The following is a 16048-nucleotide window of genomic DNA, read 5'->3' on the forward strand; positions in this document are numbered from 1 at the left end:
TTAAATACAAAATTGTATATATGTATAAAAATATAATTTGGTTATATATTGTGAGATATCTGTAACAATATTTATGATTTTATATTATGATTTCAAACATATGTATTACATATATACAATATGTTTAAATCTTGGATACTGAATTAAATATACATACGTTTGAAACTACTTATAACTTATCATTTTATCAATGCATAAATGTGCGGATCCGAAAACATGTTACAACTAAAGTAAAACAACAGTATTTTAAATATGTTTTTTTTTTCTTCAGCTTATCTAGCATAAGCATGTACAAAACAAGAGATGAAAGAATGTTAACTGACACGGCATGTATGTGTGATTCTATTAACTGAATGTTTCAAAGAAATTATTTTTCTTCATCAAATACTTTATTTTGTTTTGAATCAAACTATTACGTGTTTGTGTGCTAAATATGTAGGAACATGATTTTGAGGAAATGAGAAAAGAATAATGGGACAGAAACCGGATGGAAGGAGGAATAAGATGAGATTAAAAAATTTCAAAAATCAAAATCCAAGATCATGTTAGAATTAAAATAAATTAATTCTTCCAATATATTATGTAACATATTTTTCAATTTATCTAACACAAAAATGTCAAAAAAATATTCAAAAGAAAAAGAAAAAACATTAAACTATGTTCTATAATAGATAAGAAAAAAAAAATCAACGATAGTTATAAGACATATACAAGACATGATAGATTTTATGTCCTAAATTAGACATACCATCTTTCTGTTACTATTTTTAATATAATTGTTATTACTGATAACAAAAACAAATTTGATCATTTTTTTGTCTAAACCGAATTAAAAATAAATCAAATACTAAACTGATACAAAAAAAGTTTGGATTATGAATGTTAATAACATTTATTAAAAATATGTTTACAAACATAATCCGCATGTACGTAATAAATTATAAATGTGTTAGTAAATTTAGTTTTTAAAATCAACCACGCACGTATGTGCGGGTCCGAATCTAGTATTCATCTAAATAATATAATCGATGTTTAAAATAAATTTGAAATATATATACTAGCCGAAAATAAGCAAACCAAACCAACAAAATCCGTTCATAGGTTATTTGGGCCCGGCCCAACGTTTTCCCGCCACCCTCTTCCCTCCAAAAGTCATCGTGAGTAAAAACCCCTTTTCCCTCATAACTTTGGAGAGAGAGATACAGAGACGAAGCAAAGATGTCAGGTTGGGACGAAGGAGCAGTTTACTTCAGCGACCAGCCGCAGTTCCCGGAGGCCGGAGACGCCGCCACCGTCAGCCCCCATGCCGTCTTAACCAAATTTAAGGAATTCATTCGAAATTTCGAGATCGAGCAGAACTGCTTCCCTTACAGAGAAGCTCTCATCGATAACCCTAAGAGACTTCTTGTCCACCTCGAAGATCTACTGGCCTTCGATTCTGATCTCCCGTCTTTAATCCGATCCGCTCCTGCTGATTATCTCCCTGTGGTATGACCGCAATTCTTCTTCACCGTTTGAATTAAAGATATTAGGGTTCCTAAAAGTATTGCTGTTTTTATGAGATTTCTTAGTGTTTAGAAAATTTTGGCTGAATCAAGCTCTGTACTGCTTATCTAGTTCTTTTAGATATGTTTACGGGCCTGGGAAAAACATTTGTGTTTGAGTGTTACAGAAAGATTCATAACTTTTCAGTTTACGAGTGTCTATTTGCACATGAGAGATTTCTTAGATCTGAGAAAAGTTGGCACGAATCAATCATTTATATTGCAGTTTGAGAAAGCAGCTGGTGAAGTGTTGGCTGGATTGAAAATGAGGGAGGCTAATGAGGGAGGGGAAATGGAGGAACCTTTGCCAAAGGATGTTCAGATTTTACTGACTTCAAGAGAGGATCCAGTGTCAATGCGGTTACTTGGGGTATGTCTTTGTTTTGATTAGTGTCTGATTTAAATGTTATCTGTTATGTGTTTTCTCGTTAGTCTGGAGATTTACTTTAGCTTTCCACAGGCCCAGTACATCTCAAAATTGGTTAAAATCTCTGGGATCAGCATTGCAGCTTCGAGAGTGAAAGCAAAGGCCACTTACGTATTTTTAGTATGTAAGAATTGTAAAAAAACAAGGGAAGTTCCATGTCGCCCGGGTCTTGGTGGGGCAATTGTTCCTCGATCATGTGATAATATTCCACAGGTACTTTTAAGATTTCTTTGATTCGTTGGTAATCTATGTTTGCAAATTATCCTGAGTTTTGATAAGACCAACTGGATTTTGTTTAGCCTGGGGAAGAACCTTGCCCTCTTGATCCATGGATGGTGGTTCCTGATAGGAGCCAGTATGTTGATCAGCAGACATTAAAGCTACAGGAGAATCCGGAGGTATATATCTGTTGCATTTTTTTTTATCTCTTCGGTATCATTTTTCAGTGTAAGCAGTTCTATATGAAATGCTTCTGACTTTGAAGGATGTTCCTACTGGAGAACTTCCAAGGAATATGCTTCTCTCAGTTGATCGTCATCTTGTACAAACAATTGTACCTGGAACCAGACTGACAGTAATGGGTATCTACAGCATTTTCCAAGCTTCATCATCATCTAACTCGTAAGCTTTTAGTTTATGTCAAATGAGAGTGTAGATTGTTTTCTAGTAAAGTTGCACCAATAGTAATGAACTTTTTTGTTAACCTTCTGATGTAGGCATAAAGGTGCAGTTGCAATTCGACAGCCTTACATAAGAGTTGTTGCATTGGAAGACACAAATGAAGCGAGTTCTCGTGGCCCTGCCAACTTCACTCCTGACGAAGTTAGTAATGCATCATTTGAATCTTTTTTTTTTCCTTTCTTTCATTTGATAGCCTGTGATATTGTTATGGTTTCACAATGAACTATTAAAGTCATCATAGCTGAGCTATTCTGGTTCCTGGGCTGTCAATATTCTAGTTCATCACTAAAAACCAAATGCCTTGAGTTGCTGTTGGCTGTGACTGTGATGGTGTTCAGCAAAACTATTTTGTGCTTTTGTGCTTTTAGTTTAGCATAAACCATTTAGGTCTGCTTGGAACATCGCTTTATGCAGCCTTGTGTACAATTTCATAAATCAGTTTTGTCTTTCACAATGTTACGTTAGGAGGAAGAATTCAAAAAGTTTGGTGATAGTCAAGATGTATATGCAAACATTTGCACCAAGATCGCTCCTTCTATTTTTGGTCATGAGGATGTGAAGAGAGCAGTGGCGTGTCTTCTCTTTGGAGGATCAAGGAAGGTAGGTGACTATGATTTCAGTTTTCATTTTCTGTACACTTGGATGTATTTTTGACATATTTATATACATTTCTATCTTCAATTCAGAGCCTGCCGGATGGAGTGAAACTAAGAGGTGATATTAATGTTCTGCTTCTGGGTGACCCATCAACTGCAAAATCACAGGTTTGTATCAATGATTTAAAATAAGAGTGATAGTGTTTTTATATTTTCTATGCCTCTCTTATTAGCCCGATATTCATCGTACAACCTTTTGTTCTCGTGTTAGATTACAGTCCTTACAAAAATTCAGTGGTATTTTCAACACCTGTAGCTAACATGTTGAAACCCAATTTGCTTCTTTTTTTTTATATATATCTTTCCAGTTTCTTAAATTTGTGGAGAAGACGGCTCCAATAGCTGTTTATACATCTGGAAAAGGATCTTCGGCTGCTGGGCTCACGGCGTCGGTGATTCGAGATAGCAGCACAGTATGTCCTATGTTCGCCAGTGTTTTTCTGCCACATTCTCTTTTTTTCTGTTATATGAGATGTTCAAAATTAGTTTACAACAGATTCTCAGTTATTTTACACAATATTTTCTCTGCAGCGAGAGTTCTATCTTGAAGGTGGTGCTATGGTTTTGGCTGATGGAGGTGTCGTCTGTATTGATGAATTTGACAAGATGAGACCGGAAGATAGGTAACTCAAATCTGAATCATAGTGTTGATGAATCCAATTCTTCTTGATGAGTTGAATGATGGAATGTTTTGTTTATATTTTTTCTAGGGTTGCTATACATGAAGCAATGGAGCAGCAGACAATCTCCATTGCAAAAGCTGGAATAACAACTGTCCTTAACTCTAGAACCTCGGTGCTTGCTGCTGCTAACCCGCCATCTGGTCGATATGATGACCTTAAGGTTTGAAATCTGATATCCTTTGTCAACATGATGTTTTCCTGATTCTTGTTTGCAATATTCTTAGGGGACGGTTTTTTTGGGTTTGCAGACTGCACAGGACAATATTGATTTGCAAACAACAATTCTTTCTAGATTTGATCTTATCTTCATTGTCAAGGACATCAGGAAATATTCCCAAGACAGGGTAAGCAAGCAAAGAAACACTTCTTTCAGAAATTTAATGTAGTACAGAGAGAAACAGAGATTAACCACGTAGATCACTGTGAGTGGGAAAGTTTGCTTCGTTACATGATTAATGTTGGAATTATCATTTGACAGGAAATAGCCAGCCATATTATAAGGGTTCATGCATCTGCGGAAAATTTTTCCGGTGAAAACACAGATGCTAAAGAAGATAATTGGCTCAAAAGGTATGATTTCATTCGTCAAGACAACTTGTTCTTGCATATTTCTATTCGAAACTATGACTTTAAAATATAATGGTCTTGTCACATTAGGTATATACAATACTGTCGGGCAAGGTGCCATCCCCGTCTCTCAAAAGCCGCTGCTGAGATTCTGCAGCAGAAATATGTCACGATCAGAATGGTAATTGTCATCACATTAGAACATTTGACAATAAGATGATAAAAAGAAATTAAAAAAAGTTGGTCTCTCAATATAATTTTTTCCGTTAAACAGGATATGAAGAGACGTGCACATGAAACAGGAGAGGCTGCTCCGATACCTATCACAGTGAGACAACTCGAAGCTATTATCAGACTGAGCGAGTCACTTGCAAAAATGAGACTGTAAGTAATCTTATGAACATAGATATTCCTGAAACTTGATGGGATGTGCCGTGCATTGACATTTTTAAATATGTCAGGTCACACGAGGCCACAGAAGATGATGTAGGCAAAGCCTTTAAACTTTTTGATACCTCAACCATGGATGCAGCAAGATCAGGGATAAATCAACAGATAAACATAACAGGCGAAATGGCTAATGAGATCAAGGTTAGTTCTTGTGGGAAGAAATAATCAGTCATATCTTTTGGAGATGTAACCACTCGATTGTTTTGGTGTGAAAAACAGCAAGCTGAAACACAGATAAAGAGAAGAATGGGGATTGGAGCTCGGTTATCAGAGAGAAGACTTATAGAAGATCTGGCTAGGATGGGAATGAACGATTCAATGGTACCTAAGCTAACATCTTTGTTGTTTAATTTTCAGTAAACGGACTGGGGGTTTGAGTATGTGAATGTTAAAATTGCAGGTGAGGAGGGCTTTGTTAATAATGCACCAGAGAGGTGAAGTTGAGTACCAGCGAGAGAGACGTTCCATTGTCCGCAAAGCTTGATCGTCTAAGGCACACAATCTCAGGATAATTCAACGATAACAAAACCAAAAAAAACTATATTTAGCATTATTAAGTTTAACTTGTAGGCTAAAAATACCTATAACAAAAAGCTTATGATGTCATGTGTATTTGATGAAGATTCTTTCTTGGTTAACTTTTTATGCTTTTCCAGACATATATGTTCTCCAATTTCCACAAATGGTCGGAATTTCCCAATGGTAATCTATTGTAGGGAAGACTAGTTGATGATTATACTATAATCATTATAGGATTGTCGCATTATTCCCATATTGCTTTCTCATATTTCCTACACAACTTTTTTGTCGCTTAATATATCACCATAAAAAGTTTAAAAATTTATGGGAAGTGTGGAAATACTGGAACAAGTTGGTCTTTCAAGGGAAACAAGGTGATGTAAGGGGTTTGGTGATGAAGGCGTATCAAGACGCTCGGCTGTGGAGAGAAGCTTAACAAGCTGTTACAACATCTGTCTCTTTATGGGACAGAAAGCAAAACATAATGAAGGTTAATTGGACCAAACCACCATCAGGAGTGGTAAAATGCAATGTGGCTGTCTCTTGGATTAATAGTTCCTCGATGGTTGGAGGTGCTTGGATTGCTAGGGATGAACACGGCAAGGTAGTGTTTCACGCTCGAGAGGCTTTTAGTAGTTGTGAATCACTAATCTTGGCGGGTCTACATTGTGTTCAATGGACGATTGAGGCTTTACAAACCCTGCACGTTGATAAGATTATATTGGAGATAGACTGCGCGGTGGTGGTAAAGGCTATCAACTCTCCTCAGGATTGGCCCCGTTTCTGCTTACTTTTGCGGGAAATTTGTAGAATTTCATATAGTCTGACCTCTTGGGAGTGTAAGTGATAAGAACAGAGTACGCAAACATCACCATTTATCATTCTCACGCAGGAGAAGCTTCTACATCAATTAACATAAAGATCTCTTTACAATGATAAAATCTATTTATACTAAGAAAGAGTTTGTTGCAGATATTTTGAGTTATCAAAATATCTTCTTCTTCTTCAAGTAAGCTCCTCACATGCTCCTCACATGTTCTCTTTAGTCTCATATAAACTATGAGCTTATCAATACTCCCCCCTTTTAGACAAGCTTGTCCTCAAGCGTTGCTGATAACAACTGCAGGTTGTTTTCAAGCCACGTCGATATGCAGAAAATCACTCTTCAACAAATATTCACTAAAGAAGGGGCAGCTGAAGCTGAAATGTACATGTCTTCCTCCCCAAGAGCTTGTAGTGGCAGTGAGCGTAAGATTTTGCAGCCCTTAAAGGTTTCCTCTGTTTCCTCTGAGAAAGTACAATGGCTAGAGTTTTTCTCTTCTTTTGCTTTTCCATAGGTGCCAAACAGAACAAAGTGATCTTCCAATGTCAAAAACTGATAAGATCAGACATTGCGCTATGTCTCCATGTCTAGATGGAAAATTCTCGTGCAAAATGTGATGATCCCTTCTCTGAAGTTCATGGACATGTGACAACTATGCAATATGACCAATTGTTGTAGGTGAAACAGCTTGATATGCCATCTTATATGTAATGTTCTCCAGCCACTGTATACTCCTCAACTTGTTGCAGAGATTGTTGAAGAAGCCGTTGAAACTGATACAAATCCCTGTTTCGCCAACGATGCCACACCGAAAAGAAAGAATGCCAATCCCCCACTAAACACACTTTGTCTTCTCTTGCTTTATGAGCAGGCTTCCATGTATATTCTTGAGCTTGAAGATTTTGTTGTCGGACTAGGAGCTGCGTCAAGTCTCTTTTTTGAAGTATTTGTGCCAGCTCGACTGCCATACTTGGCCCTTCTTCACACGCAGGCAGCACCTGTTGAAGCCTGGTCGCTTGCTCACTCCCCCTTGATCTTTCAGCGACCCCCATGTACTTAATGCCAGTTCTGTAAACAACATGATGTTGCTGCACTGACGTGACCTTCGGCGTTGGGCGGGTCACACTTGTGTCTTCTTGACAATGCCAATGTAGCCTCAAAACCCTCACTATGTCGAGTGTGTTCTCCTCCCAGCTTGCTTTTCTACTCATAGTTTTAATCCCATCTTTAAATTTCAACTAGCAGTTGTACCACAAAGGAACAGTCAGTTGCTTGATGCCCTCTTCTCTTAGCCCACAGTGAAGCTTGAACTTGAATTTCCAGGAATTCAAAGCCTTGCTTTGCTTCCATGTACGACGTGCTCTTTTTCCATTAACATACCTATGAATGAAGAACGTAGAGGCTGGAAACGAATAGTGTTTGTACTTCAGCTGAGTATGCAGTCTCTTCATTCTCTTTGTCTTTGGTTTATTTTTGAACATCCATGCCGAGTACAAGTCATGAGGAAAGGACAGCCAAACCGGAACTTGCTGCAAACAAGTCACTGCTGGAAATGGGCCATGTTAGAACAAGGTTGTAGATCTGAATAATACTCTGAATATTACAAAGAGAAGCTTAGAGCATCATATTCTCCTTCGCTATCTCTCTTAAGTTCTCACGCAGGAGAAAGTTATACACCACATACATGAAATGTTTATGAATGAGAGGAAGAAGACTTTATACTCTCTAACTGTAAACAATTAGTTGCAGATATTTATTCCTTTTGTCTTCCTTATCCAACTTCTCAACTCTCCTCGCACGTGCCAGTCTCACGTGGCTTCTTCTTACGCACGTACACACGATGGAGCTTATCAATACCCCCCCTGCAACACCAAGCTTGTCCTCAAGCTTTAAGTCGGGAAACTCCTGCTGCAGCGCCCGCACAGGTTCCCACGAGTTCTCATGTTCCGGAAGACCCTGCCACGAAACCAACGCCTCCCACACCCCCTGATCGTTATAACGAGTCTCCAAGACAGCTGCAGGTGCCAAAACCAACTCACCAGCATCCGAAAATGAGTCCGGAAGCGGCAACACCTGGTGATGCACACCCAACACCTGTTTCAACTGAGAAACGTGAAAAACAGGGTGGATCTTTGACTCTGCCGGCAACTGCAACTTATATGCAGACTTTCCAAAACGTGCCAGCACCCGAAAAGGACCAAAGTATTTAGCAGACAGCTTCTGACAAATTCTCTTCACCACCGAATGTTGTCGATAAGGTCGCAGCTTCAAATACACCCACGAGTCAACAGCAAACTCAACATCCCGCCTGTGTTTATCCGCGTTATTCTTCATAAGTTGCTGAGCATGCACAAGATGACCCTTAATATCCTCCAACATGCGGTCACGTTCCTGCAACATTTTCTCCAGTTCGCAATTCTGAGTAGAAAGAGGTTCATAATGCAACAGGGCAGGAGGATCACGGCCATATAAAACCTTGAAAGGAGTAGCCTTCAACGCCGTATGATAGGACGTATTGTACCATAGCTCCGCCCAAGATAAAAACTTGTACCAAGTGCGAGGATGGGCAGACGCAAAGCAACGTAAGTAAGACTCCATACACCTGTTAAGAACCTCCGTCTGACCATCCGTCTGCGGATGAAACGCAGTACTATACTTCAACTTCGTACCAGCAAGCTTAAAACTTTCCTTCCAAAAATGATTCAAAAAGATCCGGTCACGGTCCGAAACGATAGAAGCAGGAAATCCATGTAAACGCACAATCTCCGCAACGAACTTTTGAGCCACATCAGAAGCAGAGAAGGGATGTTTCAGGGCAATGAAGTGGCCATACTTACTCAAGCGATCCACCACGACCAGTATCGCATTGAACCCCTGAGACGCTGGTAAGCCTTCGACAAAATCCATATTCACATCTGATGGAGTTGTCACAAGCAGAACGTATTGAACCCGTTCTTCTCTCAAGTCTTTGTAAAAGATTTTCAAACACAGCATGTAATTTAGTTTCTGCAATAAACCCATGAGTATTGTCATGTAGCAGTCTCCAATGTGTACCAAAATTCTTCCATGAGTCCAGGTTTTTAACTTAAATCTCCAAGATTTGAAGTACTTCCTCTTCTCCGTTCTACCTAGTTGTCTGTAAGTACTGCCAGCAAAAATTTGATGTGCACAAGAAGACCGCAATATCTCAGTCACAGCAGGAGACAACGTGATAGCGTCCCAATTACTGTGCTTAGAGGAAAACAGGTTGGGATAGCAAGATAGTTGCAACAGAGATGACACACTAGCAACCATTTGTGCATCCATTGCTTCCACAACCGGTGACTGCATCTGTGAACCCACTCTATGTTCTTGAACAGTTCTTGAATCATCATAACATAGAAATGCAGGTTTCTGCATTTCAACATTAAAACGTTGTTTCATACTTCTTGACTTTGTCCTGTTTTTAGATTTGAATTTGAACCTCCAAGCTTTCAAACATCTCTTCTTCATTTATTTCAGTCGTTCTTCCTGTGGAGTCCTTTTGTCGAACACCTTGTATGCAGAAACTTCTTTAGTGATGATACCAACCAAAATGAGACCTCTCAGCATCACGTTGAACCCGAACACTCAGGATGTTACTCTGAATCGTTTCTCGCTCCATATTCTCGTCCAACACCACATAATTTTGATTCTCCAATACTGAATTCACTTCCCTATGTTCAATGTTCATCACAAGCTCTAAATCAGAAACGTGTACCTGTGGTAGGGGCAAACTTGCGTTAGCGTTTGCAGGGCTGGTATAGTGAAATTTGAGGCCCAACACAAAACAAAATTTTTTTAAATGAATTTTATAGATAAAAATTTAAAATTGAAACTAAATCTTAAAATTTTAAAAATTGAGGTCTATTTATGCAATAACAAAATAGATAAAATTACAAATTGTGACCAAATCTATAAGTTTTCATAAAACTGAGGCATATTTTTACAATACAAATATATTTTGAGACCTATTTTAGTTACTAAAAATCTCAAAAAATTTGGACGACCAATACCAATGTATCTTGGGAATGTGTCAAGGGCCGGGCCTGAGCGTTTGCGACGTCCAGCGATTGCGATTCACCATGTGGCTGTGATTCCCATCGATGTTGAGACGTATACTTCACCATAAACGATTGTCGGAACTCCTCCCATCGTCGTTCACACTCCAACTCAAAGACGATTCTCTCAGGATCATCATTGGTACCAAAAGCACACATCAACGATTCCTTCATCGCGATCCAACTCTGGTAAGGACTCACGGCTTCTATATCACGAACAAAATCGACTGCGTCTCCTTCGATGAAGCCATAAGCAAGGCATAGTTTCTCAAAATCTGGGTAATCTCCCAACACAAAACGATTCTCCGTCCAATCAAGCCAGGAACGCAAATCAGATCTCGCACCTGTGGAAACTAGAATTGAGACGATCCGAGCACACGAACGTACCATTTGATAAGAACAGAGTACGCAAACTCAATCTTATTCCTTATTGTCAATCAATGTACAAACCCAAGGAGATGGCTAACACATCATATTTGTTAGCTCACCATCCATCATTCTCACGCATGAGAAGCTTCTACATCAATCAACATAAAGATCTCTTTACAATGATAGAATCTATTTATACTAAGAAAGAGTTTGTTGCAGATATTTTGAGTTATCAAAATATTTTCTGCTTCTTCAAGTAAGCTCCTCACATGCTCCTCACACGTTCTCTTTAGTCTCATTCATATAGACTATGAGCTTATCAGTAAACAGGTTGCTACCTCGGCAAATAAGGCTGCGAGGGTTATTGCAGGGAGCATTACAAATGACAGAAGATTTCAGTCGTATCTTGCTTTGGGACGGCCTTCTTGGCTCCATGATCTTCTAGCTGGGGATGGTTGTTAATCTGCAGAGCCATCGTGTTCAGAAGCGGTTTTCGTACTTAATCGCTTTCTTCGCCTTGCTATCAAGTATCTATTTATGTTTATGGTTTTTCTTACTCGTACTTTCTCAGACTTTTTTCTATTTCCTATCATCTATACTTATAAAGGTATGAGATATAAGCTTTTAAACAACCAATATGAGTAAGTCATCACACTAATTAACATTTTTGATTAAAGTGTCCACATAGTATTTAAAACAACCAATAGGGATTAGACATCTTACTTGTTAACATTTTTGAAAAATAGTAGTTTTCTATATTATTAAGTTTTTTAGAAAATGGACAAATTTAAATCTATAAAAATAAAAGACATATATATAATATCCCACATCGGCTAGAAAAATTTTAAACAATGATTTAGAACCATTATAAATAAGACTATTATGCTTCCAACAACGAATGAACAGGAAAGTTTGATTTATCAAGCGTCCAATTTTAAAAGTTTTTTTCGGTGTAATCTGATGTTTTATTTGAGAAAATAAAAATATTTAAAAAGTTTCTAAGTATTATAATTTTAAAAATTTTTAAAAAATTATAAATATTGAAACTTTTAAAAGTTCTTAGCTTTTACAAAATTTAAAAATGAAAAGGAAGCTTGATTAATCAGGCATCCAAATTTAAAATTTTTATTCAATTTATTTTGGTTCTTTATTTTAGAGAATTTAAACATTTTAATATTTAAACAATAATAAAATTTCCAACAATTTAGATTACATATACAATTGATTTCCGGTTCTTTATTTTAGACAATAATAAAATTTCCAACAATAAGTAAGTTGTGTAGTACTGAATGATTATTCAGTGATAGAAAATGAGGAAGCGGACGAGCACGAGGAAGAATAAAAGTATAACGAAGAAGCGGACGAAAGTTATTTGTTAATTTAAAACAAAATTGTTCTCAACGATTATCCAGTAGAAGAAAGTGAAAAATCAGACAAGAAAAAAGAAGAATAAGAGTATAACGAAGAAGTAGATGGTGAAAGTAACGATGACAACTACCATACAAAATTGAAAATGAAGATGACAAGAAATAATATAAAGAGTAAATGAAAAAAAAACACAAAGACATAAGTGGTGGTGTTCCATTGAATATGAGAAACTAAAACTGGTTCATGATTTTTTTTTTTTTTTTTTTTTTGACAACCGGTTCATGATTCTTTTGATTAGAATTAATTTTTTAAAACAATTGATTTTATACTTTTAAATTGTATATTTAAAATAAAATTACTTTCTTAGTAATAACTTAAATTATCAGAATATAATATTTCATAACTATCATTAATTATATATAATTTTATCTAAAAATATTTTAAGAAACTCACGCATAGCATGGGTTCAAAACCTAGTATATTCTAAATAAAAGTAGGAGCTATAAGAAAATCGAGTTCTTCTTTCTTGATTCAAAGAGGATCCCAAGAAGAAGAAATTGAATCGAGAAAGAAGAACTCGATTTTCTTGGTCTCGAGGAAGAAGAAGAAGAAGAGAAGAGAAGAAGAAACAACCCTAATTTATATTTTTCTCCAAATCGATTTGGTTTTATTAGATTTCATAACGGGTAAAGAAAATAATTTCGGGTCTAATATTTTTGGTCGGGTTAAGCCAATTGCGGTACAGTAATCGTGAATTATCATATTTAAAACGCAAAACATTGATTTATTAAAGCTTAAATTATTTTTGGTTAATTAGATAGAATTCAATTAATCTAGGTAGAATTGGGAAGAATAAATATTGTCTAGGGGAAATAGGTAGAGCGTAATAGTACAGGGGTACACGAGTTGAAACCCTATTTTACAGGGGGCCTCATACATGCAGCCCTATAAGAAATCTAGAGAGGCTTAGATCATGTTGATGTATTCTTTAAGTAAGTAGATGCATCCCCAAAAGATAAAAATGTATCGAGAGTAAAACCAAAGATTTGCTTCGTCCTCTTAGGGTAAACCATATGAAGATATGAACATATGGTTTAGCGTTAGAATTTTCTCAACAATTTAAATGGTTGCAGCAGTGACTGGGAATTTAGTTAATATTGTAGAGAAACTCATGAAAGTGTGTCCTTAGATAAATAAATTTTTTAATATGAAAAGATCGGAGTTTTGAGTTTTGTTCACTATCGAATGAAAGATAGTTAAATCAATGATATAATGTTGGTTGTGGAAAATACAGAGAGAGAAAAAAAAGGAAATTAAGTTAAATTCTAGAGTTATATTTTAAAAATTGAATAGCTAGCAGGAAGGGAAGTTGTCTAACTTAATTATAACCATTAAAGAGTTAACCAAGCTGCATGAAAATATTTTTGATAAAAGAGAATTAGAGAGTTCCATGGTATTTAGCTGAGAAACTAAAATACAAATATATCTAAATACCTAAGTTTTAAACAAGAATTGTAGAATGTTTAAATGTTTTTATCTACCAATAAAATGTGCAAATGGTATGATTATTTTACTTCCTAAAAAAATATGCTAATAGTTTTCATCTACAAAAATCACTTTAGAATAAGATCTAGCTTTAAACAAAATTTAGTATTCTTTGCCTCCTCACAAAAAAAAAAATCTTAGATTTGTTTGTTATAATATAATTTTTAATCTTTCAAATGTGAAAATATAAGAAACAAAGAAGGTATTGCAATAAATATATATATATATATATATATATATATATATATACACATAGTGCGGGTACTCATCTAGTAAGACTAATATTCTTCCTAACTACGAATGAGCAGGAAGCTTGATTTATCAGGCGTCCAAATTTTAAAATTTTAAAAGTTTAAAATATTATAATTATTTAAACTTTTAAAAAGTTCAAATTTTATATATATTTAAACTTTATCGGATGTTTAAAAATATTATAGATACCTCCATAGAAAGTTTAAAATATTATAAATATTTAAACTCTATAAGAAGTTTAAGTATTATTAATATCTAACTCTAAAAATATTTAAAAAGTTCAAACAGTATAAATATTTAAATTTTATGGGATGTTTAAAAATATTATAAATATTTAAAACATCCAATCGTGATTCGACATGTCATTCATTAATATGTTTTAAATTTCTAAAATTTTCTATATTAAACGACCAATTGAGATCAGACAACCCAATATTTAACATTTTTGAAATTATGTTAAAATACTATATTAAAATACTTATAAATAAGTGTATTTATAACATCCCACATCGGCTAGAAAAATTTAGACAATGGCTGAGCACCATTATAGATAAGACTAATATGCTTCCAACTACGAATGAGCAGGAAGCTTAACTTATCAGGCTTCCAAATTTTAAAAAATTTAAAGTTTAAAATATTATAATTATTGAAGCTTTTAAAAATTTCAAATATTATAAATATTTAAACTTTATAGGATGTTTAAAATATTATAAATACCTCTATAAAAGTTTAAAATATTATAAATATTAAAACTTTATAAGAAGTTTAAGTATTATTAATATTTAACTCTCAAAAATTTAAAACATCTTTTTATGTATGACTTTAGATGATTTGATATTGTTTCTATAAAACTATCTTTTGGGTCAAAGGAAGAAAGATTGACATCGCAAGATCTTGATTTGATGTTGTTTGAGTTAATTTTTGAGGTTTAAAATAGAAGGATCGATGACAAGTACACATGTTTTATTAGCTATACATGTGTTCATATTACTTTCACTACAAGTAATTTGCAATTTTGTAGTATTAAGATTTTTGGTTTGAAAAGTTTCAATATGTGTGGATCTAAACTGAGTAAGTATACAGGTAAAAGTATCAATAATTGGGTGCATGTAGTGACTAAGGTGGTCCGTAAAATTGCATAAATTTTACGAGATAAGAGGCAATGATTTTGGTATTAGAGTTTCATGGGTTAACAAGTTGTGTGGTAATCTCAAAAAAAGGGTTTAAATGATTCAGTGGAAGAATGTGAGGAAGCTGATGAGGAAGATGAAGAAGAAGAGTATAATGAAGAACGGGACGGTAGAAGTAACGATCAATTGTGACAGCCTGTCCTCTGGGAAGGTTGTTAAAGTGTGGGGACCAGGGTTCGAGGAACGCCTGGCGCACCAATAACCTATTGGTGAATTTGGATGAATAGTTTCTATCCACTGTGAGGGGTTAGGATCGATGCCCTGTAGGGCCAGCTTCGGGCCTATGGGGGCAAGCTAGCGGTGGGCTAGTGGGGTTAACGGGACGGCTTGTCACAAAAGTTGAGGTGGAGGGTGTTGAATTTGATAACCATTGAACATAGTCTAAGGTATCTACAACGAAGATTTTGGTTATAAGAAGATGGTGGGTCTGGTTGTCAAAAAAAAAAAAAAAAAGATGGTGGATCTTAGAGTTCTCAGATCTGCTTAGTTAAGGTTTCGGTGACTGGACAAGTTTGGCAGGGTATGATTTTTACGGCGTAAAGCCAGTTCTAATTGTCAAATGTTCGTGGAGGGTAACTAATATATTATTTTATTTTATTTTAAGAAGAAGAAATATTAATTCCTTTTTCTTTTTTAATTGGGGTTATTGTCTAAATGGGCATTTGTTGGCCCAAAACTTTTAAAATGAGCATTTTTATCCATACTCTCGGAATTAGGCAATGTTTTCACGACGGGACCGGACCGGCCGGTCCGACCGGTTGACCCGTGACCTGGACAGTTCTCCGGTTTGGGTCCACTACTAATAACCGGAATTCTTAAAACCGGTAAAACCCAGAAAAAACCGCTATAAACCCATGACCCGGTGATTCGGACCGAACCGGCTCCTGAGAACCTC

At 35.8% G+C, this 16048-nt stretch overlaps 2 protein-coding genes across 2 annotated transcripts; one reads left to right on the forward strand and one right to left on the reverse strand.

Moving 5' to 3' along the window:
* The first annotated feature begins 1078 nt into the window (after nt 1-1078).
* LOC104747252 (DNA replication licensing factor MCM5) lies at nt 1079-5667 on the forward strand. The gene is made up of 18 exons (XM_087488738.1): nt 1079-1488; nt 1771-1914; nt 2005-2184; nt 2271-2369; nt 2456-2592; nt 2688-2793; nt 3118-3252; nt 3339-3416; nt 3617-3721; nt 3840-3931; nt 4019-4151; nt 4240-4335; nt 4470-4561; nt 4649-4739; nt 4833-4942; nt 5020-5149; nt 5228-5329; nt 5409-5667. The coding sequence occupies exons 1-18, from the start codon at nt 1219-1221 to the stop codon at nt 5490-5492; spliced, it is 2184 nt and encodes a 727-aa protein (XP_087344864.1). The 5' UTR covers nt 1079-1218; the 3' UTR covers nt 5493-5667.
* A 2243-nt stretch (nt 5668-7910) lies between these two features.
* On the reverse strand, nt 7911-10127 carry LOC147926790 (uncharacterized). The gene has a single exon (XM_087489566.1). The coding sequence runs from the start codon at nt 9840-9842 to the stop codon at nt 8076-8078; it is 1767 nt and encodes a 588-aa protein (XP_087345692.1). The 5' UTR covers nt 9843-10127; the 3' UTR covers nt 7911-8075.
* Between the last annotated feature and the right edge of the window lie 5921 nt (nt 10128-16048).

The sequence above is a fragment of the Camelina sativa genome, chromosome 15 (assembly GCF_030686135.1).
Source record: "Camelina sativa cultivar CO46 ecotype springtype chromosome 15, ASM3068613v1".
Lineage (NCBI taxonomy): Eukaryota > Viridiplantae > Streptophyta > Magnoliopsida > Brassicales > Brassicaceae > Camelina > Camelina sativa.

Excerpts from the sequence above, each read along its gene's own strand:
- LOC104747252 (XM_087488738.1), top strand. The coding sequence starts at position 1,219 with ATGTCAGGTTGGGACGAAGGAGCAGTTTACTTCAGCGACCAGCCGCAG. Across the intron at positions 4,562-4,648 it reads GAAGATAATTGGCTCAAAAG|GTATATACAATACTGTCGGG; the intron begins GTATGATTTCAT and ends TTGTCACATTAG. Across the intron at positions 4,740-4,832 it reads AATATGTCACGATCAGAATG|GATATGAAGAGACGTGCACA; the intron begins GTAATTGTCATC and ends TCCGTTAAACAG.
- LOC147926790 (XM_087489566.1), bottom strand. The coding sequence starts at position 9,842 with ATGAAGAAGAGATGTTTGAAAGCTTGGAGGTTCAAATTCAAATCTAAA.